Source organism: Cheilinus undulatus, linkage group 2 (assembly GCF_018320785.1).
Source record: "Cheilinus undulatus linkage group 2, ASM1832078v1, whole genome shotgun sequence".
NCBI classification, from domain to species: domain Eukaryota; kingdom Metazoa; phylum Chordata; class Actinopteri; order Labriformes; family Labridae; genus Cheilinus; species Cheilinus undulatus.
Window position 1 is genome coordinate 37,607,200 of NC_054866.1, and position 18,958 is coordinate 37,626,157.

Consider the following 18,958-nt stretch of genomic DNA (forward strand, 5'->3'; position numbering starts at 1 on the left):
TCTCGGTTTTATAGCTGAGGATGCTTCACTGGAGCTTCTTCCTACTAAATTTTCTCATTACTTTTTTGGGTCGTTTTCTTAAACTTTTCTTATTTTCATGGCTGTTTCAGAGTCGGTTCTGCATAAAAAGGACAGAGGAAGTTGGGTTTGCGTTGTCCTACCTTATTTCCGGGACACCTGTGAGAAACATACAGTCTGACCTCTGTGCAGCAGAAAATGAATAAAATGTTGGCTACAGTTGGGGGTTGTCAAATATGTAGGTTAAGAATCTTTTAAAAATCCTTACGTAGGGACTAAACAAAGCTTAAGGAGTTGGAAAGCGTGTGAAAGGGTGAGTCTGATACCGAGGGGGCGGGGTCAGGGTCGTAGGAGCGGGGCGGGCGGTGCCTACACTCGCCCATGCCCCCTTTTGCCCTCCGCTGGCTGCGGGGGAAGAAGCGTGAACTTGAACGAAGCCTTCAGTGCGAGTCCAGGCAGAGGCCAGCAGACTCTCTTATCAGTCCGTCCCCGCTGCTCGGCTTTCGGTCAACTTATCGGAGAAGGAACAAGAGGGACGCAGGAGTAAATAAAGGGGGGGGGGTTAATTTATTTATTTATTTACCATCTTTTGGGACTCAGAAAGGTGCCCGCACGCGGACCTGCTCCACAGCAATGTCCAGGCGCAAACTTGGCAGCAGACCGCAGCACCTGAGTGTGATTCAAGGTAAGCCGGAGGGACGTGGGCATAGTGCGTGGACGTGTTGTTGTTTTTAAGGTGAAACTTGGAGAAATTCAGGTCACAGTTTGGTCTCATTGTCAGTCTGTGCTCGTGGTTTGGATGTGTGTTGGCACAGGTTATCTTCTGATGGATGTTACTTAGAATATATAGAAAAACAAACCCCCCCCTCTAAAAGATGATTTTAAAGTCTGTACACACTGACCTCATTAAAGCCGGCATTGTTGTGTATCTAATAGCCGAGGCGGACTTCATTGTTCAATATTTGAATAAGGGATGATAATTTTCTTGTCATGTTTGTGTGCTGCTGTGATCTTAGAGGACGGACCGGTTTACTGGCACGCTGTTTTCAGGGGCTACAGGTCCGAACATGATTATTACATCCACCTTACATGTCATCAACTTTGACTGGTCCTGGACGGTTCACCTCTCTGCTCTAGGACTCAGTAGACCACCCTCTGCCTCATAAGACAGTTATTTTGATAGTTGGGCAATTAATGGTTAAAAGTTGAACAGATTTATTCTAACACATCTAAAGTCTTTAAACATGGAGTGAAGTGGTCTTATCATATAGAAAAGGGCTGTTTGAAAAGGAAACCTGTCCGTCATTTATGTTTTACAGTTCTTACTGGAGACCAGTGGTGCGTGTCTGCTGTGACCACAGGCCCTGACTCAACCCTCAGTGTGTGTGTTTCTGTGTGTGTGTGACCGCGCCTTGCAAGTCTGCACAAACAGCCGCGCGGCCCTGAAACAGGAAAGGTGACATTTTTTCAGAAACAACTGGCGAGATCCGACTTCAGACTGTACTGTCTGTACCTGTCCTGTGTGATCGTCCAGGCAGCTGGAATCATATCAAGTGCAGGCATCAAGGTGTGCCAATGACCGAGTTGAGCAATAGTCTACTGACCCTCCTCTAGGGCTGGGCAAAATGCATCAAAAGTCACGTCAAGATAACTTTAAGCTGACTGGTGATATTCATGATATCCTGATATAATCTGTTTTTTTATCTTTATCGGAAAAAGACAAAAATATTTTTCACAGTCAAACATTTTGATAGGATTCAAGTAAAAATCAAATAATGTTGATACTTTCTGATACCATGGCAACAAATTAGGAGTTCGAGACCAGTGAGTCACGAATGGCTGCTGCAATAATAGTGGCAAAAAGTCTAAGATGTATGGAAGCTCTACTAGGACAAATGGTACGTCTATGATTTTTTTTAGGTTTTCCTGTGATAACAGGTAAACTGCTGTCTTTCTCCTTAAGGTTTCATCTCAGTCATTTCATTTCTCCTAGATAACAAAGCTAAAGACAACAAGCACAGTCCTTGAAAACTGAGGCTAAATACTGCATGTTTCAAAATAATACATCAATGACAGATGATAACAGAAAGTACAGGAATATAATGATCTTCAGCCATATGGAGTAGCCACTAATGTACACCCATTTTTTCCAAATGTTGTCATTGTGCTTGTGCAATTTATACAATGTGCAGAAGTTTACTTGTAATTATTGATTATTATAACCACTGGATTACCCAGTACTCACAGTTAAGGACCAGGGATGCACAATGTTATTCACATGATACTAGTGTTGTCAGATATTAACTTAAAAAGTTCTTTCTGCGGGTGTTTACCGGCCAAATATCAGCTGTAAATATCAATCATATACATCGATACGTTTTTAAAGTTTTAGGCAGGACCAACAGACCTACTCAAGCTTTAGATTCAACTTAAATAAAAGAGTTATTCTGTGGCCAACAAGCATACTCCTGTTAGTGGTTCCTCCTGTAAACCAGTGGTTCACAACTCATGGGTCAGGGCCCAAAAGTGGGTCACAAAGCTGCACGGAGGCCCTTAGCACAGCCATACATTTTTAGGGGATTTCCCTGAACAACTTTGTTTATGACAAGTACCTGAGATTTCAGCATCTCCTTCTCCCACATAAAAAAGCTGGTTTCCCAAGATAAATCAGATATTTCTTCAGAAATGGGCAAATTTCCATGCTGCCTGTGTAAAATGAAGTAAAATAAAACATAGTTACATGTGTATCTGTAATGATGGGCTTTTCTAATATTGCCTCATTCAGTCAGATAGAGTCCAAACTGCAATGTTTTTCATTCAGTAAATTTGAGTGGTTGAACATTTTTAAGACTTTTGGGTACTGTTATCTTGTAAGGAGGCAGTCATGGGTCCTGGAGACAAACCAGTTTAGAAGCACTACTGTAAACATCTTTAAGCTGAGAACTAGGCCTGGCAACTCCTTTTTTCAGCTTTCAAATGACATCAACAACGACTACATTGATATAAATAATATAGTCTTGCCTTAAACGTCATCTGAAATATATCAATACACTTTAATAATGTGAAATGCTGCCCAGCCCTACCCTCTCCTCTTCCTCCTCCTGTTTAAAATGTTGCTTGTCTCCGTTGAGTCCACTTCTTTTGCATGTTTGCAGACTGAATCAGACTAAAAACACCCTTTAAGTTGTCAACAATTTAAATATTAGAATAATCTTTGATTTTGTTTTAAAGTGATACAACCTGAATGGCTGATAGTATCCTAAAGTAGTAAATAGTAGTACTCTGTTAAAATCACCATATTTTGTGAGTTAGCCTGTAATCTTTGTTGATAAAAAACAAGAAATAACCAAATATTGGGTTTCAGTTTTTCTCACTCTGGTGTCAATCAGGTATTGCTGTCTTTATTTTGACCAGTGTGCTATCTTGAGTCGTGACAACCCTACACTGCTGCTCTTATCTCAAACACCTTCAGTCACTTTTTTTTTTCTTTTATTGCAATCCACTTCCGGTTGAGAAACTCCCCGTCGCCTGTGGCTTAAAGAGCTAGTGTTAGTGTGAGTGAAAGGTGAGATAGTGGGTCAAAATGCTGATCTCTAAATCACTAATTCAACCTGTCAGCTCGGTGGTTAGAGCATTAATCAGAGGATAAATGCTGCTGCTGCTGCTGTGGACAGTTGAGCTCTCTGCAGGCCTCAGCGCAAGCATGCTCATCTGTTCTGGGTCGGTTAAAGGAAGTGGTCAGTAATGGTTGAGCGGATTGGCCTCGTTGTTCAAGAGCTCACAACTGAAACTAGCACTTTGAGTCAACAGGCTTGTTTATTGTTCCACTTACTGAGGTCTAACGGTTCTTGTTGTTGTACCACTCTGGATTTCAGGGCATGGTCACTGAGAAGAGAGAGTGGACCTCCACCTTCTTCATATTCACACATTTCTGGGTGTAAATAGGACAGTTAGAGTCAAGTTAGCTCGGGTTTAGAGTAGTTTATTTCTTTCTGTGTTCTGGAGATATGACTAAAGATTTGTGTTAACGTGATATCTGCTTTCTGAAGATCCAGAAAGTCACCCATATCATATGATAATGTGAGCTCTTGATTCACCCATCTGCTGAATTAAGATATTTTTTGGGTGGAAGGAAAAGTGCCCTGTTGGAAAAACTCTGGTATGTTTTCATAGTCAAACTCACCAGAAAATGCTGTCAAAGTGGGAGTGTTACACCAAAAGATGGGATTAATTAAATATCAATGTTTGTAATTGGCTGAACTGTTATTTTTAAAATTGGTAGCAGTAAGAGCCCTAATTTCCACAACTTGTTTTACAATGATGCAGTCTGTTAATTTAGGAATTTCTGACTCAAAAAGTGCCAAAGCTTTATAAGCAGAGAAAAAGTGTGGCATACATACTGACCTCTACATGGTTAAAGCTTTGAATGTCCTTGTGATTGGTCCAAATTCTGATACGGCTGAGTCCGATGTTGGTTGAATGCAGAAAGAACAGAGTGGACCCTGCTGATCACAACCTGGGTTTGTATATTTAATAGCTAAGCAGTTAAAAAAAAGTATATTTTTTAACTTCCGAGAGCTTTAACACACACTACCGCAGTGGTTCCATACTGGTGGGTCGGGACCCAAAAATGGGTCACAGGGCCCTTTTCAGAGGGTCATGGGTGTGTTCCTGAAAACAAAAATAGCACCAAAAAGTTCATGAAACTCCCCTAAAACATGCTTGTTTGTACTGCCTCTTTGATTTTCACACCTTTTTTTTTTACCGTATGAGGTTCAAACTACTATTCTTCATCAAATAAATTCAATTGATCAAAAATATCAGAGATTTAAGTCATAATTTCTCTGTGGGGATTTGATGGTGAGTCTTGTTAAGAAGTTAAGAACCACTGTATCACCACGGTGTTTTTATACAAGATATTAAAATACTTTTGACAGTGTATTAACAACGTTAGCGTTGTCTTGAATAAATCCAGTGGTATAGGAGGGTATACTATACCCAGTTATTTTTTAGTCTCTGTAGAGTTAATCTTGTCTAAATCCCCTTTTATGCCCATCAGTCAGTCGTATGCTGAATTCTCCAGGATGGAGAAGGAACTCACCTTACTCTGCTTCTTGATGTCTGTTATTTTCTACTGCCACAAAGAGAGCAGGTGGTGTTACTTTCTGTTAGATTGCATCCACCATCATAATTTCTGAATGCTCCGTACAAGTTGAAGTCAAACAGGAGATGTTGGGTGTCAGTGTGCAAAGACAAAAGGCCTGTTTTCATGTGCGCAACATATGCGAGAGTAGACTATAACACAGGCTGTTTATCTTTTACTGCAGTGGTTTCCAAACCTGGGGTCTAGGCAGCCCCAGGGCCCTGTCTGTGGTGACGTGAAAATTAGATGTACGTTTAAAAAAATAATAATAATTTATGATTAGAAAAAATATATGACAGCGTATTAGGGCCAACCTAAAAGGAGGAACAAATTAAATAAATAAACAAACCAAACTTAGAATTTTTGCATTTAAAATGTGAATTTATGAGAAAAAAATAGAAATTTCCAAGTTTAATAATACTCAAAAATTTCAAGTTTTCAAATTCATAACTCTACGATATTATAAACTAAAAAAATGATGAGAAACCACACCATGAACAGTGGTTGGCTAGCCCTGTGTCTCCTCTAAGTCATGATGATAATGGGATGATTCTGGGCTAAAATCACAACTTTTTCCTCAGTGATCAGTCCCAGTTAAAAGTATAATTTGTTGGGCACAGGTGTCTGGGTTGTGCCCCATGTATGCGAGCGGCTTGGGTCCAAGTCCGGCCTGTGGCTCCTTTCCTGCCCATCCTTCCCCCACTCTCTCATCCCTATGTCCAACTCTATCCACTGTACTCCTATCAAAAAAGGGGAAAAAAGCCCAAAATATATCACTAGTGCTGCAGTCCCAACCGTCGGGACCACCTTAACTTCTTCTAAGATACAAGTAGGGGGGTCCCTAAGGCAAAAAGTTTGGGAACCACTGCTTTACTGAGGCACTAATTAGGAATATACCAACTTCAGCAGGTAAAGCTACACCACTGAATAAATCTTAAACCATTTATTATGGTCTTTTATACAACCAGTAGTTCCAGTTATAAACTTAGACCCTATATTCCTTCCTTACTCGTGTCATTTAAAAAATACTTTCAGTATCTGATCTGTGATCTTCAGCATGTTATATTAGGATTTCAGAGTGATGAAGGCATTTTGAAAAGTTTTCTCTGGTGGAACTGCATCATCTTTTCTTAAATTGTATGCATTTTAAATCTAAATTTGCATTTTAAATAGCTTGAAAGTTCTGCATATACGAGCCTGGAAAGCAAAAAACTGGTGAAGCATGTTCCCCTCCAAAGTTTGAGCTAGGCCCAAAATATTGAACACTTCTGTCTCTGTTCTTGCAAAGTTTTATATATTTATGTATTCATATATATGTCTTCAATTTAGTTGGCATGGAAAACATCAGTTTCATTGCCAAAGCAATTTACAAATTATTATTATTATTATTAATAATAATAACAGTTGAAAAAGTAAAATAATATAACTGATATTAAAAACTTGCTTTAACTTTTCATGGTGATGGTGTATTGGTTGAGGATTTCTACAGCTCTCACATAATGTGCTGTGACATTTGCACACTTTTGCGCTTCACCCAGCAGATATGGAAGCTTCTGTTTGTTGTTTATGTTGGTGAATTGCTTTTGTTTGCTGGTGAAAAGTGGATAGATCTCATCTCTGATGTCATTGTATAAAGGATGGCTGGTTAGAAAGTGTTTTCACCACCTGTTGGCTGCAGTGGGTGCACAGTCTTCCAGATCCAGCTCTGTCTATGGCATCCTTTCTCGATGGTGAGGTCATGCTCACTGAGTCTGTCTTCCATTTTTAGAAATGGTTTATTGCCTTTTTGTTGCAGCTTGTTTTGGTTTTTCTGTTTTTATAACTGTTTTAAACTCCAAAGGAGAGAAGTGTTTTAATCCACTGCAATGAGTCTGTGAACATCTGAATCTCTCTGTTCATGATTTCGTGTTCTCCTGCTAGTCTCTTTTCTTTTATTTAAATAACTTTCTGTCATGTTTCTCAGATGTCACTGACATGGTGGATGGCACCAGCTCCTCAGACCACCAGCCTCCTCCTCCACCTCCTCCTCCGCAGGCCCGAGCTCCTGATGACTGTCGGGACCTCCTGACCTGCGGCCAGTGCAGCCGTGCGTTCCCCCTTGCCCACATCCTGTCCTTCATTCAGCACAAACAGGGAGGCTGCCGCTCCGGAAACCACCCCCAAAATGCCAATGCCACACCCCCCTCACCTGCCAACCGGGCTCTGCGGCACATCGCTAACTCCACCTCTGAGCCAGGGCCGGGCTTCATCGAGCTGAAGAGAGGAGCGTCTAGAGAGCAAGGCTGGGGGGATGAGTCCAACGTCAGGGTGAAGGCGGAGCAAAGCAGAGCAGGTAAGAGGGGAGCAGAAAAAGATGGCAGGTTGTTAATTAGTGACTCTGTTTTTTGTTTTGTTTTATTTTTTTCAAACCCCCCACCTTCATTTAACAACTGGTCCCCTCTCTCCCTCACGAGTCCAGCTCATTAGCTAGCCGTTGCCATTAGCAGACCTGCGTGAGTTAGTGACGCTCAGGCTAATTGTGTGGAAAGGATAGGCATCAGGAGTGTTCGGAGGGCACCCGAGGGTCCCTGAGGGCTCAAACACTGAGCAACTGTGCTCCAGAGCTCCTTCCTATGCCCCTGGCTGTCAGTCTCAGAGGTGGTGCGGACAGGTAAACATGTTTCTCTGACATCTGCCCAGCCTGGACAACAAACTGCAACCACACGCTCCAAAAAACCCTGCACGGCTTCATTGATTATTGCACAATCCCAAGGTTTGATGTCGGCGTTGCATGCCAGAGTCATAGATGTGATGCTGTTTCGTGCATTGCTCCTCTTCTCTCCTCTGTCATGACACCGTAATGGAGGCCGTTGCATCATGTGCAGCTCCTCCGCCATCTCCCACATGTTCTGCCCCAGGCCGAGCCACCTGAGCTCCTGGGAATCTCCTCCTTCATCATCAGCGTTTTCGTCATCTTATTCACCTTGTTCTTGCCTGTTTTTCCTGTGTCTTAAGATGGACGTTTAAGAGCTCAACATTTACACAGATTCATTGCAAGGTCTTTTTCTTTTCATCCCTTATTGCAGCCTAGTTTTGTTTGTTTTCCAGTGAACTGAAGGAATCAGCCATTCCTCAAATCGGATGCAATAGTTAAAGACAAAACAATGTGAATGTCATGCTGTATATTTATCTGTGACATCTTCAAATCACTGTTTCAATTCCTTTTGCTCCCCCAATTTTTTTTAGTCCCTTATAAATCAAAATGTCCTTCACAGCCCTCTCACCAGTTTTTATTCATGCTGTTGTCTTCGCACATCGACAGAAGTATTAAGACCCTTTTCAAAACACTTGAAATTTAGTTCTGGTGCCTCACATTTCTCTTGGTCATTGCTGAGATGTTTCTGCACCTTGATTCAAGTCCACCTGTGCTAAATTAAATTATTTGACATGATTTGGAAAGCCACACAGCTCTGTATAGAAGGCCTCACAGCTGACAATGAATATCAGAGCAAAAACCAAACCACGAGGTCAAGGAACTACCTTCAGAGCTCAGAGACAGGACTGCTGCAAGGCACAGATCTAGGGAAGGCTACAGAAAATTTTGCTGCACTGAATTTTCCCAAGAGCACAGTGGCCTCCATAATACTGGACAAAGTTTAGCACAACAAGGATTCTTCCAAGAGCTGGTTGCCTGGCCAAACTGAGCAATCAGAGGGGAGGGACCTTAGTTAGAGAGGTGATCATGAACCTGATGGTCACTCTGACTTCGATCCAGCGATCCTGGAGCTTGGGTTTTACATGGAGTTTTTGCTAACTCCATGCTTTCATGTGTTTTGCACTGAGGAGAGGTTTCCGTCTAGCCACCCTGCGATAAGCCCAGATCAGTGGAGGGCTGCAATAATAATAATAATAATAATAATATCTTGAATTTATATAGCGCCTTTCAAGAAACCCAAGGACGCTTTACAGGAACACATATACATGGACAAACTATGTGAAGGGTAGGATGAGTGTGAGTGGTGGTTTAGTGAAGACTGTAGGCTGTGGTGAACAGGTGGTGCTTGAGACGTTTTTTGAAAATGTCCAGAGATGGAGCGCTACGAATGTCTGCAGGGAGAGTAATGACGGTTGGGACAAAGTCTCCCTCTGGAACACTGTCCCATCTCCACACAGAATCTCTGGAGCTCATTTAGAGTGACCATCAGGTTCTTGGTCTTAGTTTTTACTCTGGCATGCATTATCAGCTATTAGGCTGTAGAGAGGTGTGTGCATTTTCAAATCATGCACATTCAGTTTAATTCACCACAGGTGGACTCAAGTCAAGGTGTAGAAACATCTCAGCAACAATTGCAACAGTCACAATTTTTAAATTTGCAACATTTCTAAAATTCAGTTTTCACTTTGTCATGATCAGGCTGTGAATGTAGATTAAGGGGAATAAAACAGATTTTTTTTTTTTGTTATTGTAGAACCAGGCTGCGACATAACATAATTTTAAAAAGTAAAAGGTGTCTGAATACTTTTTGAATGCACTGTATTTCTAGGGTCTTGTGATGTCTTATGATGTGTGGGTTCTTGTTTTGGTCCTTGTGTCTGGAGACTTGTTGATGTTGTTTTTTTTTGGCCTTCTTTTTTGGTCTTGGTGCTTTGTTTTTCTATTTCCTTCTTCATGTTAAAGCACTTAGTAAACCTTTGCTTTTAAAAGGGCTATGTTAACAAAGTTATCATCATTAGTATTATTATTGTAGGTTCCTGCAGATGGACATGGCATGTTGCTCCACACACGTACCAATTATGCTTCTCCTTTGCATGTTTTGAAACCCTCCCTGTCATGTAAACACACGTTAGCAGTTCCTTCCTCTGTGTAACACTCAGGGGACTCCTGCACCAGCATTTCCGTTTGTCCACAACCTCTTTTTGCTCTTCTTTTATTCACTCTGTTTCCCATCCCTCGCTCACATCACATCGGCTCGCTAATTCAGTGCCTGCTGGATCATACAAAAACACAGAAACACGTGCAGGAGGGCAAAGAGGGGAAAGAGCATGTGAATAATGCAAGAGTGGATAAGTTTGGATTAAAGTTTTATCAGCAAATGTAGGCTGCGTAATTGTAAGTTTAACTCGGCTTTTAGAGTTTTTATCTCCTTGGATTTTATCATTGATGACACAAAGTTCTCGCATGTTAAAGTAGCAGAGGACAGTGGATTTTGACGAGGCATCCTGCAGCCTTGTGGGTAATAGGAAGTCTTGTTTGACTTGTTTGTGGGAGGGAGCATGTGAAGCTTCATGATGACTGAAAGTGAAAGAGCAGTTATCCCAGAGCAGACAGGCCTCCAGTCTATTTTCTGTACTCGAGGACGGAGGAGAGAAAAAGGGGGTAGGAAAAGGGAGTGAGGTGGATTACTGAAGAGCCGCGTGCATCTGTCTCATTCCTTTTTATTTATTCTCCTTGTTTGTTTTTTTCTCCTCATCTCCAACACCCCCCACCTCCTCCTCCTCATGCTTATTTCTTCCCCCCATCTTCAACACACTTTCGCTTTGCCCTCTTTCAATTTCTCGCCCCCTTCCCTCCCTCCTTCCTCCTCCTCCTCCTCTCTTTTCTCCTCCCTCTGCCTCCCAAGGGAAAAGAGATTCTGCCTGCTGCTCGTTAGTGCTCCCAGCCAATCTGCATTTTTAATTAGTAGTTATTGCTTCTGCTTAATATTCAAGTGCTACCCCGGGCCAAATGGGAATCCTTACAAAAAAAAAAAAAGCGAGGAGTGAGAGAAGGAGAGAGAAACCGGCTGGGTATTGTGTTTCACTCCAGGACCCCGAGACAAAAGCCCCCCCCTCAGGGAAAGATTTGGAAGGTTTTTAGGGGGGTGTAAGGGTGAGGAAGAGGAGCCGGGGTTGGAGGATGGGTCTCAAGTACAATCCAAAGGGGGTGACATATTTTCGTGGTGTCTCTTGGCCCCCTGTACTACATTATAATCTTTTTATCTCATTTTCTTTTTATCTCCTGAGCCCTGACCTACCTATCTCTCCCTCTCTTTTTTCCCTGCTCTCACTCTTCACCCTATTTTTAAAAGAAGTATCTCAACTTCTCCTGGGTTTCTCTCCTCGGGCTAGGTTAAAGGACATGAACAGCGCAGCTTCTCTCGTCTCCAGACAGAGAGAACGAGGGAGGGCGGGGAGGAAAAGGGGAAAAAGAGAAAGAAACAGTTGCTCTCTTTTTCATCTTCACTCTCCTCCTTCTCCCCCCTCCAGTAAAATACAGAAGGATTTGACTTGAGGAAACATGAAAGAGGCTTATACCAGAGTCGGCTTTGAACCTCTCCAAAAAAGAAGGAGAGAGGAAAAAAGAACTGTTTTCCCCCTCAATTTGGGGATCTTCTCTCCAGTTTTGATTTATGCAGAAAGGCCTCATTTGTCAAGCAGGCTGAGTCAGTGCCTGATTTGCATAAAGCGTTCGTTTGCTACGTTCTGCTAATTAGCAATTTGCAGCTTAATTGGAGAGCGGCTCTTGGTTAGAAGACAAAGCTATCCGTACGTAAAAATATCTCCAGATGTACTTCTGTGCCGGCCTTTCAGCTTACAAAGACCCATTTCTCTACTCTGTTTTGGGCCAAACTTTTCCATTGTTTTCTTCTTTTTATCCTTCTAAACAACTCGCTTCTAACCTGAATTAACCTTTCTTGTTTAATTCCTCTATTGTAATTGTAGTGTGTTCAGTAATACGAGTACTTTCCATCTTCCATCTTTGAAAAGTGTCTTTAGATAACTACAGTTATGAATTAGCTATACAAATAAACAGTGATTGGTTGACTGTTCATTTTTAGCTTTAGTACTAAAGCTGCTACAACCAATAATTTTATTTCAACAAGATATAATAGGACTTTAATGTTTCCAGCAGTATCTCAAATCTTGTTTTTTAACTAAATGTTTTGATTTTTCAGATTGCAGCTGTTTTAAATAAACCCAACCAGCAGCAGTATAATTAGGTTAGCATTTAGCTCAATAGCAAAAAAGAGCATAGCATTCAGAAAGTCCTGAGCTTGATCAAATAATTCCCCTAGGAGTAAGTAAAGACAAAAAATAGTCTTAAAAGAGAGTAGCTGAAAGGCATTATTTTGACTTTCGAATCAAATCTTACTTTTTCAGACAAAAAGAGCAGACTGATAAAGTTAGCATTTAGCTTATTGGCGAAGAAAAGCAGCTAACATTCAGCAGCTAGCAACTGAGTTTAATCAAATGTCCTATTTTCTTAAAGAGTAGAGACAAATATCAGACATTGTTATAGACTAAAAATTTTGGATATTCAATCCACAAATCTTTTAAATTCACTACTTTTTCAGCCAAAAAGAGCAGACTGACAAAGTTAGCATTTAGGCCGTTAGCAAAGAACAGCACCTAGCATTCAGTAGCGAGGTACTGACTTTATTCAAATAGTCTGTTTCAGCCAGAACTAAGGCCTTGTCCACACAGAGATAAAGACAATATATTTCTTTTTCGTTTTGAAAAAGTTTTCCGTAAACACGATATCGTAGGCAATGTCCACATAAGCACGGAACCACTGAAAACACTGTAGTATCTATGCCAAGCCTGTAAGTGGCGCTGTAACACTGCCACAGAAATGCACAAAAAGAGAGAAGAAGATTACGGAAAACTGCCACAAACTTTCTCCCAGTTGCCCTTTTAGTTGTTTTCCACGGGGATTTAAGAACATTTTGTGTATGCTGTTCTTGGTGGTGGTAAAGGAGCATCAGATTTGGCTGTAAAAGCCATAATAAGCTCAGTAGCTTCTGCGACATGAACACAACCCTGTAATCCGCCATTGTTGTTTTGGTTCAACTGCGCATGCGGCGTAAGTCAGCTATGCTATATGATGTGATTGTTTCAAGAAAGATGCAGTTGGCCATCCAAACAGAGACGAAACGGTAAGAGTTTACAGATATGTTCACTCTGGGACCCCATTTGCAAAAAGTAGCCTTTAAGGCCTCCCAAAACGCTGTTTCCATGTGGATAAAACGCCAATATGACAAAAAACTTTTGCGTATACTCCTGAATTCCTCTCCGTGTGGACGGAACCTAAGTAAAGACAAAAATTAGACATAGTTATAAAGGGCATTCTTTGTCGAAATCAGCTTTTTGTTTTAATTGCAAGCAAAGTAAATGCATTTTAAAAACTCTATACATTTTTAAATTTAATTTTGAAACACTATTTTCCATTTTTTTTAATCTTTCAGTGTCTGAGGAGCCCTCCTATTTCACCTGCCAGCAGTGTGAAGGTGTGTTTCCCTCTGCGTGGTTGCTCCTGCAGCATGCCCAGCACACACACTCCTTTAGCATCTACCAAGAGGACAGCGAGGAGCTCACAGACACGAGAGGAGGACGAGGAGGGCACAAGGAGCATAAGCCTGCTGCAGCCACTCTCGACCCTCGCCACCTAAGTCAGGCCCTTGCCTCTGCCTTCCAGCCCTCCACCCTGCGCCTCAGCCGCTCCCGTCAGACACACAACACCTCCACCAACTCCTCTGGTAATCTTCAGGCTCTGAACTTTTCTGTGCGGCTCAAGGAGCTCGCCGAGGGGAACAACACCACCGGCAGCTCACCCGGAGGCCTAGTGCTTTCCCCATCCTCCTCCCCACCTGCAGCCTCTCCCTTTCCTCAGTCTAGCTCCCTTCAGAATGACTTCCTCTGCGAGTTGTGCAACCAGAACTTCCACTCCCTGCACGCCCTCTCCACCCATCGCCGGACTCACGCCTGCGATCGCCCCTATCACTGTGGCGTGTGCGGACAAGCCTTCGCCCAGAGTGGCCAGCTGGCCCGTCACATACGGAGCCATCACAGGGAGGCTGGAGGTGGAGGAATCGGCTATGAGTCCGTGGAGATGATGGTGGTGGAGGAGGATGGAGGGCGACGAGGGCGGTTTCAGATGCAAACAGTTGGAATCATGGGTAAGGTTGGAGCTGATGTCAGAGCTCAGGGCTCCTCTGAACTGGACCTGTCCCTGCCCAAACATCCGTCCATCGCCTCAGGCTTGACGGTGCTGACCTCGCAGGTTCGCCGACCAGACAGGGAGCTACTGAGGCTGTACCAGCGCCAAAGAGAGAGCAGAGAGGGAGGCGAAGAGGAGGCGGAAGGGCAGGGGGAGCACAACTCACCCTGTGCCAGCCCCTCTGAGGGCTCACTTGAGAGTGGGGAGACCGGGGGCAGTGGTGAGAGCGGCATTGCAAGCGGAAACTGCACACCTAAACGCCCAGAGATGGGAGTACGAGGAGTGGTAGAGTGGGAGAATGAACAAGGAGAGATCATTGAGAGGGAGAAAGAGTGGAGCTCAGCCAAAGTCAGCGAGGCTGTGCAGGAGTGGCAGAGGGAGAATGAGCGGAGAAGTGTGGGAGGAGGTGGAAACATAAGCAGCATGCCTGCCGGTTCAACTGGTAAGAAGAAGAAAGATGAAGCGTGCGAGTTTTGTGGCAAACAGTTCAGAAACAGCAGCAACCTGACCGTGCACCGCCGCAGCCACACAGGAGAACGGCCCTATCGCTGTGGCCTCTGCAACTATGCCTGCGCTCAAAGCTCGAAGCTAACACGCCACATGAAGACCCACGGCACCCATGGTGCTACTGCTTCCTTCCTGTGTCAACTGTGTGCTGTACCCTTCACCGTGTACGCCACTCTAGAGAAACATCTAAAGAAGGTTCACGGCCTGAGTCACGCCAGCGTGGGTGCATATGCGCAGGCCAGTGCTGCGGACACTCTGGCTGCTATAAAAGCTGAAGGAGCAGCAGCAGAAGTGGTGGTAAAGATGGAGGAGGAGGAAGCCAGTCTGGATCAAATAGAAATGGAGAGCAAAATGCAGGGTGATGCTGTGAAAAGCATGGAAGTGGAGGAGGGGAAAAGCAGCGAAGAATATAATGAGAACAGCGGGAGTCCGGACAGAGTGGGTGATCTCCCACCTGAGAGCAAAGCAGAAGTGAGCTTAGCTTTGAGTTCTGCGCCCTGAGAGCCGCTCTCATTCACTCACTGACTTTAAAATAGCACTGTATAGGATTTAAGTCGCCCACTCGTATAAAAAAAGTCATCCCATCAATGAACCGACAGTCACGTCACACTGGAATCTACTTTAAAGAAGATGCTCTGGAGAAAGCAGCAGGCAGTCCTCGTCCTCTCTGCCAGCTCTGAGGCACACAGCAGCCATGTTTTCATTATTGTATGCAAAGCTGCTGAAACCAAGTGCCTACAGTTTCTCTCTACCACAGAGCAAAAAAAAAAAAAAAAAAAATGAGGCCATGACATTCAGCAGGGAGATTACCAGAGCTTTCGAACAGGAAGTGAACCACCACAGTCCACACCGACACAGGAAACTGATCACCATGTTGCAGAGCAGGATGCAAAAGACGAGTGATTTATCTCTGTGGTGACCCACTGGACAGGTGGAGACAGACTTAACTGTCAGATAATATAAAAGGGAGTTTATTGAATATATAGCAATAGAACAATGTTAATATATTATCCAAGGGAGGTCACACTGGGCTACTTGCCATAGCTATTTGTCTTTGTGAAGACCTTTTAAGACTAAAGATTTTCAAACAGCCAGGGAGTGAAATGAATCCAAACACTGTCTGCCTGCAGTTTCTCACACTCCTCTTTTTAAACGCGCTGGCTTGTCACAACACTTGTCACTCCATGTTTACAGGGCTCACATGGCCCGGCGAGGTTGTGCTCCTGACTTTGTGACAGTGTGTGGAGGATCTTCTGTTGCTCTTTTCTTACTTTATGAATGTGAATAAGAAGACTAAAGTCTTATCTACTGATGGGTTTTTTTCAGGATTAGTTTCTATGCATAAAAATCTGCAATTTTATCTCCACGTGAAACGGGTGTGTGTTGTTTTCTCTAGTTGTACCTATTATTGTGATGGTAATTCCTCTCTTTCATTGTTTACATTTGTAAAGTGCAGGACTGCTTTGAGCTCGTGCATGTTTTCAGCCATTCATTCTTGTTCCTCTGTTTTATGTTTCCTGTGTTTGAATACTTCTAATTTATGAATGCTGCATGTTTGTGGTTATGAAACTGAATAAAAAATATGCTCCACTTAAAAACTACAGGGTTGGTTGGCTGAGTTTGCCACCTTGTGAGCACTTGGATGAGTGGGTCTGTAAGTTTTGTGTGATTGTTTTTGCAGACATAATGGGAAAACTTCCTCAGGTGATACTTCTACTTGAAGCCTGGGCCCTGGGATTTTGTGTTAGCAGCATGAATCTGGTTTAAATCTACGTCATACTTTTAAGTGAGTCAACTGTTAAAATTGAAAAAGTGAGAAAATCTCTTAAAGCTCCTGTGAGAAGTTTTAAACCGGTTATGAAACAGACTTAAATGTATATTGAAACCTCTTCATAAGTTAAAAAAGAGTAAAACTAAAAACTAAACTAAACTAAAAACTAAACACATTTTGCTTAGTTCTAGACAGTTATTTTTAACATTTTTCACAATGCACAATGAGTCATTTTATCAAAAATACACCTTAAGGTGCACTGATGGCCTTGGGGTTAGGTCATGCCCCATATACAGACAATCTCCAAAGCCAGAGTCCTCAGTTCAAATCCAACCTGGGGCACCTTTCCCATGTTATTCCCCACTCTCTCTCTCTCTCTCTCTCTCCCTCCCTCTCCCTCTCTCTCTTTTTCTCCCTGATCTCTGATGCAATTCACACACCTGTCCTGTCAACTCCAAATAAAGGGGGGAGAAAAAAACTAAAATAAATCTTAAAAAGTAGTGATGTTACTAGGAGTAAAATTTACCATCTGAACAGACACCAAATCTAATTGCATTTTGCCTATTTGTATGACAAAATTTCATAAATCAAACAGAGAAAAAGATCAGAGGTTTAATTTGGGATTAAATTATGTATACACTTGTTTCAGAAGTAGTTACACAAACCATGGCTTGCTCTAGCTTCATTAGCTTTAGCTAAAACTAACATAGCTAGACTAGCTACATAATTGGCATAACATAAACTGATGTAGCAAAGTTATCTTTAGCAAACATTGCTAAAGCTAACTTAGCTACATAGCTAACATAGATATGTAGCTTACATAGCAGCTTTGTGAACTTAGCTTTAGCTACATTTTCTGTGTAGCTTACATAGCTAATGGAGCTACATAAGCTTGCTGTGTTTCATTGTTTTCTAAAATTTATTTTGGGGATTTTTATGCCTTTATTGACAGTGGATAGAATCGGAAACAGGGACAAGACAAGCAAGAAAGTGCCACAGGCCGGATTTGAATCCAGGCCGACTGCATATGTGGGGGGCGCCCCAAACCACTAGGCCCCCTGTGCTCCGAGTTACATCGTTTTAATGGAGGGTGAACCTTTTCTCTGTAAGCAGACTGTTTACTCAGCTTTATTACATGTTTTGTAATCAGGTGTTTCTTTTTTACTTTTGGTGTCCTAACGTTACCTTAACCCTTACCCTAGCCCTAAACCAAAGTTAGATGTGACTTTATGTTTAAGGTTTTAGCCTGTATTTCCATTCTAAGATATACAGCATCTCAGATGAATGTTAACACAAATGTTTCTTCAATGGGTCTAGCTTTAGCAATCCTAGCATCATCTAATGTTGCTTTGTTTGCTTTAGCTTTAGCTAAAGTTATGTAGCCATGTTGCCCACTTAGCTTAGGTGGCTTTGTAAGCTTTTTGAAAACTACCTATGTAAGCTGTGCTGCTTATGTGACCTACGTAGCTAAAGGAGTTGTGTTAGCTTGCGATTAAGTTGCTTTAGCTACATTGCTATGGTATCCAGAGATGTACTCTCTGCAGCCAGACACCCCCTCCCCCAATAGCACACAATAGTATCTCATCACAGTGAGATACTATTGTAACAGTGCAAAGTTAGTTTGCAGAATGTAGCTAATGTTAGCAGTGCTAGCACTGCTGTCCTTCAGTCATTTTTGGAAATTAATGTCCACATTCTTGTGCTGGATATTGTCACTCAGTGCCTTAGTTATATGTCAGTATATCCAGACTGTTCCTTTGAGATGCTATCAGTGCTAAAGCAGTTATTATTAAAGCAGTTGGTTGTTTACATTGGATAAAAGAGCATTCTGGCAGTTGTCATTAAAAACATCTACAGTGGCTGCAAGTGGCAGACAGCGATGTTGAAGCTTAGACAAAGTGTTTAACAGGGATTGTGGGCCTTAGCCAATAAAAATTAATAATTACTTATACTGACTTGTAATACTGATGCTGACAACAAATCCTAAACTTTAAACTTGGTTCAGATTAGCTGCTGTCTATTTCAGAATGCAAGTGCCATGATTTGCTGCTTCAACATTTTAGATTTCTTTTTTGTTTTTGGATTCAACTTTATTCATAACCAATGTCTGACAGTTACATTCATGAAGTAACCACATTGCAAATATTTTAGACTAAAAAACCTTTCATTGATAAAAAAATAGAAAAAAAATGGAGGTCTAACCCAAATTTAAATTAGGCCCATTTTAGAAGTAGTCACACAAAATGTGGCTTGCTTAGCTTCATTAGCTCTAGCTAAAGCTAACACAGCTTTGCTATCTACATAATTAACTTTACTACAAGAGCCAGTGTAGCTAAGTTAGCTTTAGCAAACACAGCTAAAGCTTATGTGGCTACATAGAGAACATACCTATGTAGCTTACTTAGCTGCTTTGTGATCTTAGCTTTAGCTATGTTAGCTCTGTTTTCTACATAGCTTACACAGCTAACAGAGCTACAGAAGCTACGCTTACTGCAGTAAAGTGTTTTCATGGAGGACAGGCCTTTTCCTGTAAGCAGACTGTTTACTCGGCTTTATTAAATGT

At 42.2% G+C, this 18,958-nt stretch overlaps 1 protein-coding gene across 2 annotated transcripts; it reads left to right on the top strand.

The window, feature by feature from the left end:
- The first annotated feature begins 450 nt into the window (after positions 1–450).
- znf296 (zinc finger protein 296) lies at positions 451–15,245 on the top strand. Of its 2 annotated transcripts, XM_041810750.1 has the most exons (4): positions 451–703; positions 1,338–1,474; positions 7,125–7,493; positions 13,366–15,245. In XM_041810750.1, the coding sequence occupies exons 3-4, from the start codon at positions 7,136–7,138 to the stop codon at positions 15,123–15,125; spliced, it is 2,118 nt and encodes a 705-aa protein (XP_041666684.1). In that variant the 5' UTR covers positions 451–703; positions 1,338–1,474; positions 7,125–7,135; the 3' UTR covers positions 15,126–15,245. The 2 variants fall into 2 exon arrangements, with proteins under 2 accessions (XP_041666684.1, XP_041666675.1); XM_041810741.1 differs by lacking the exon at positions 1,338–1,474.
- The last annotated feature ends 3,713 nt before the right edge of the window (positions 15,246–18,958 follow it).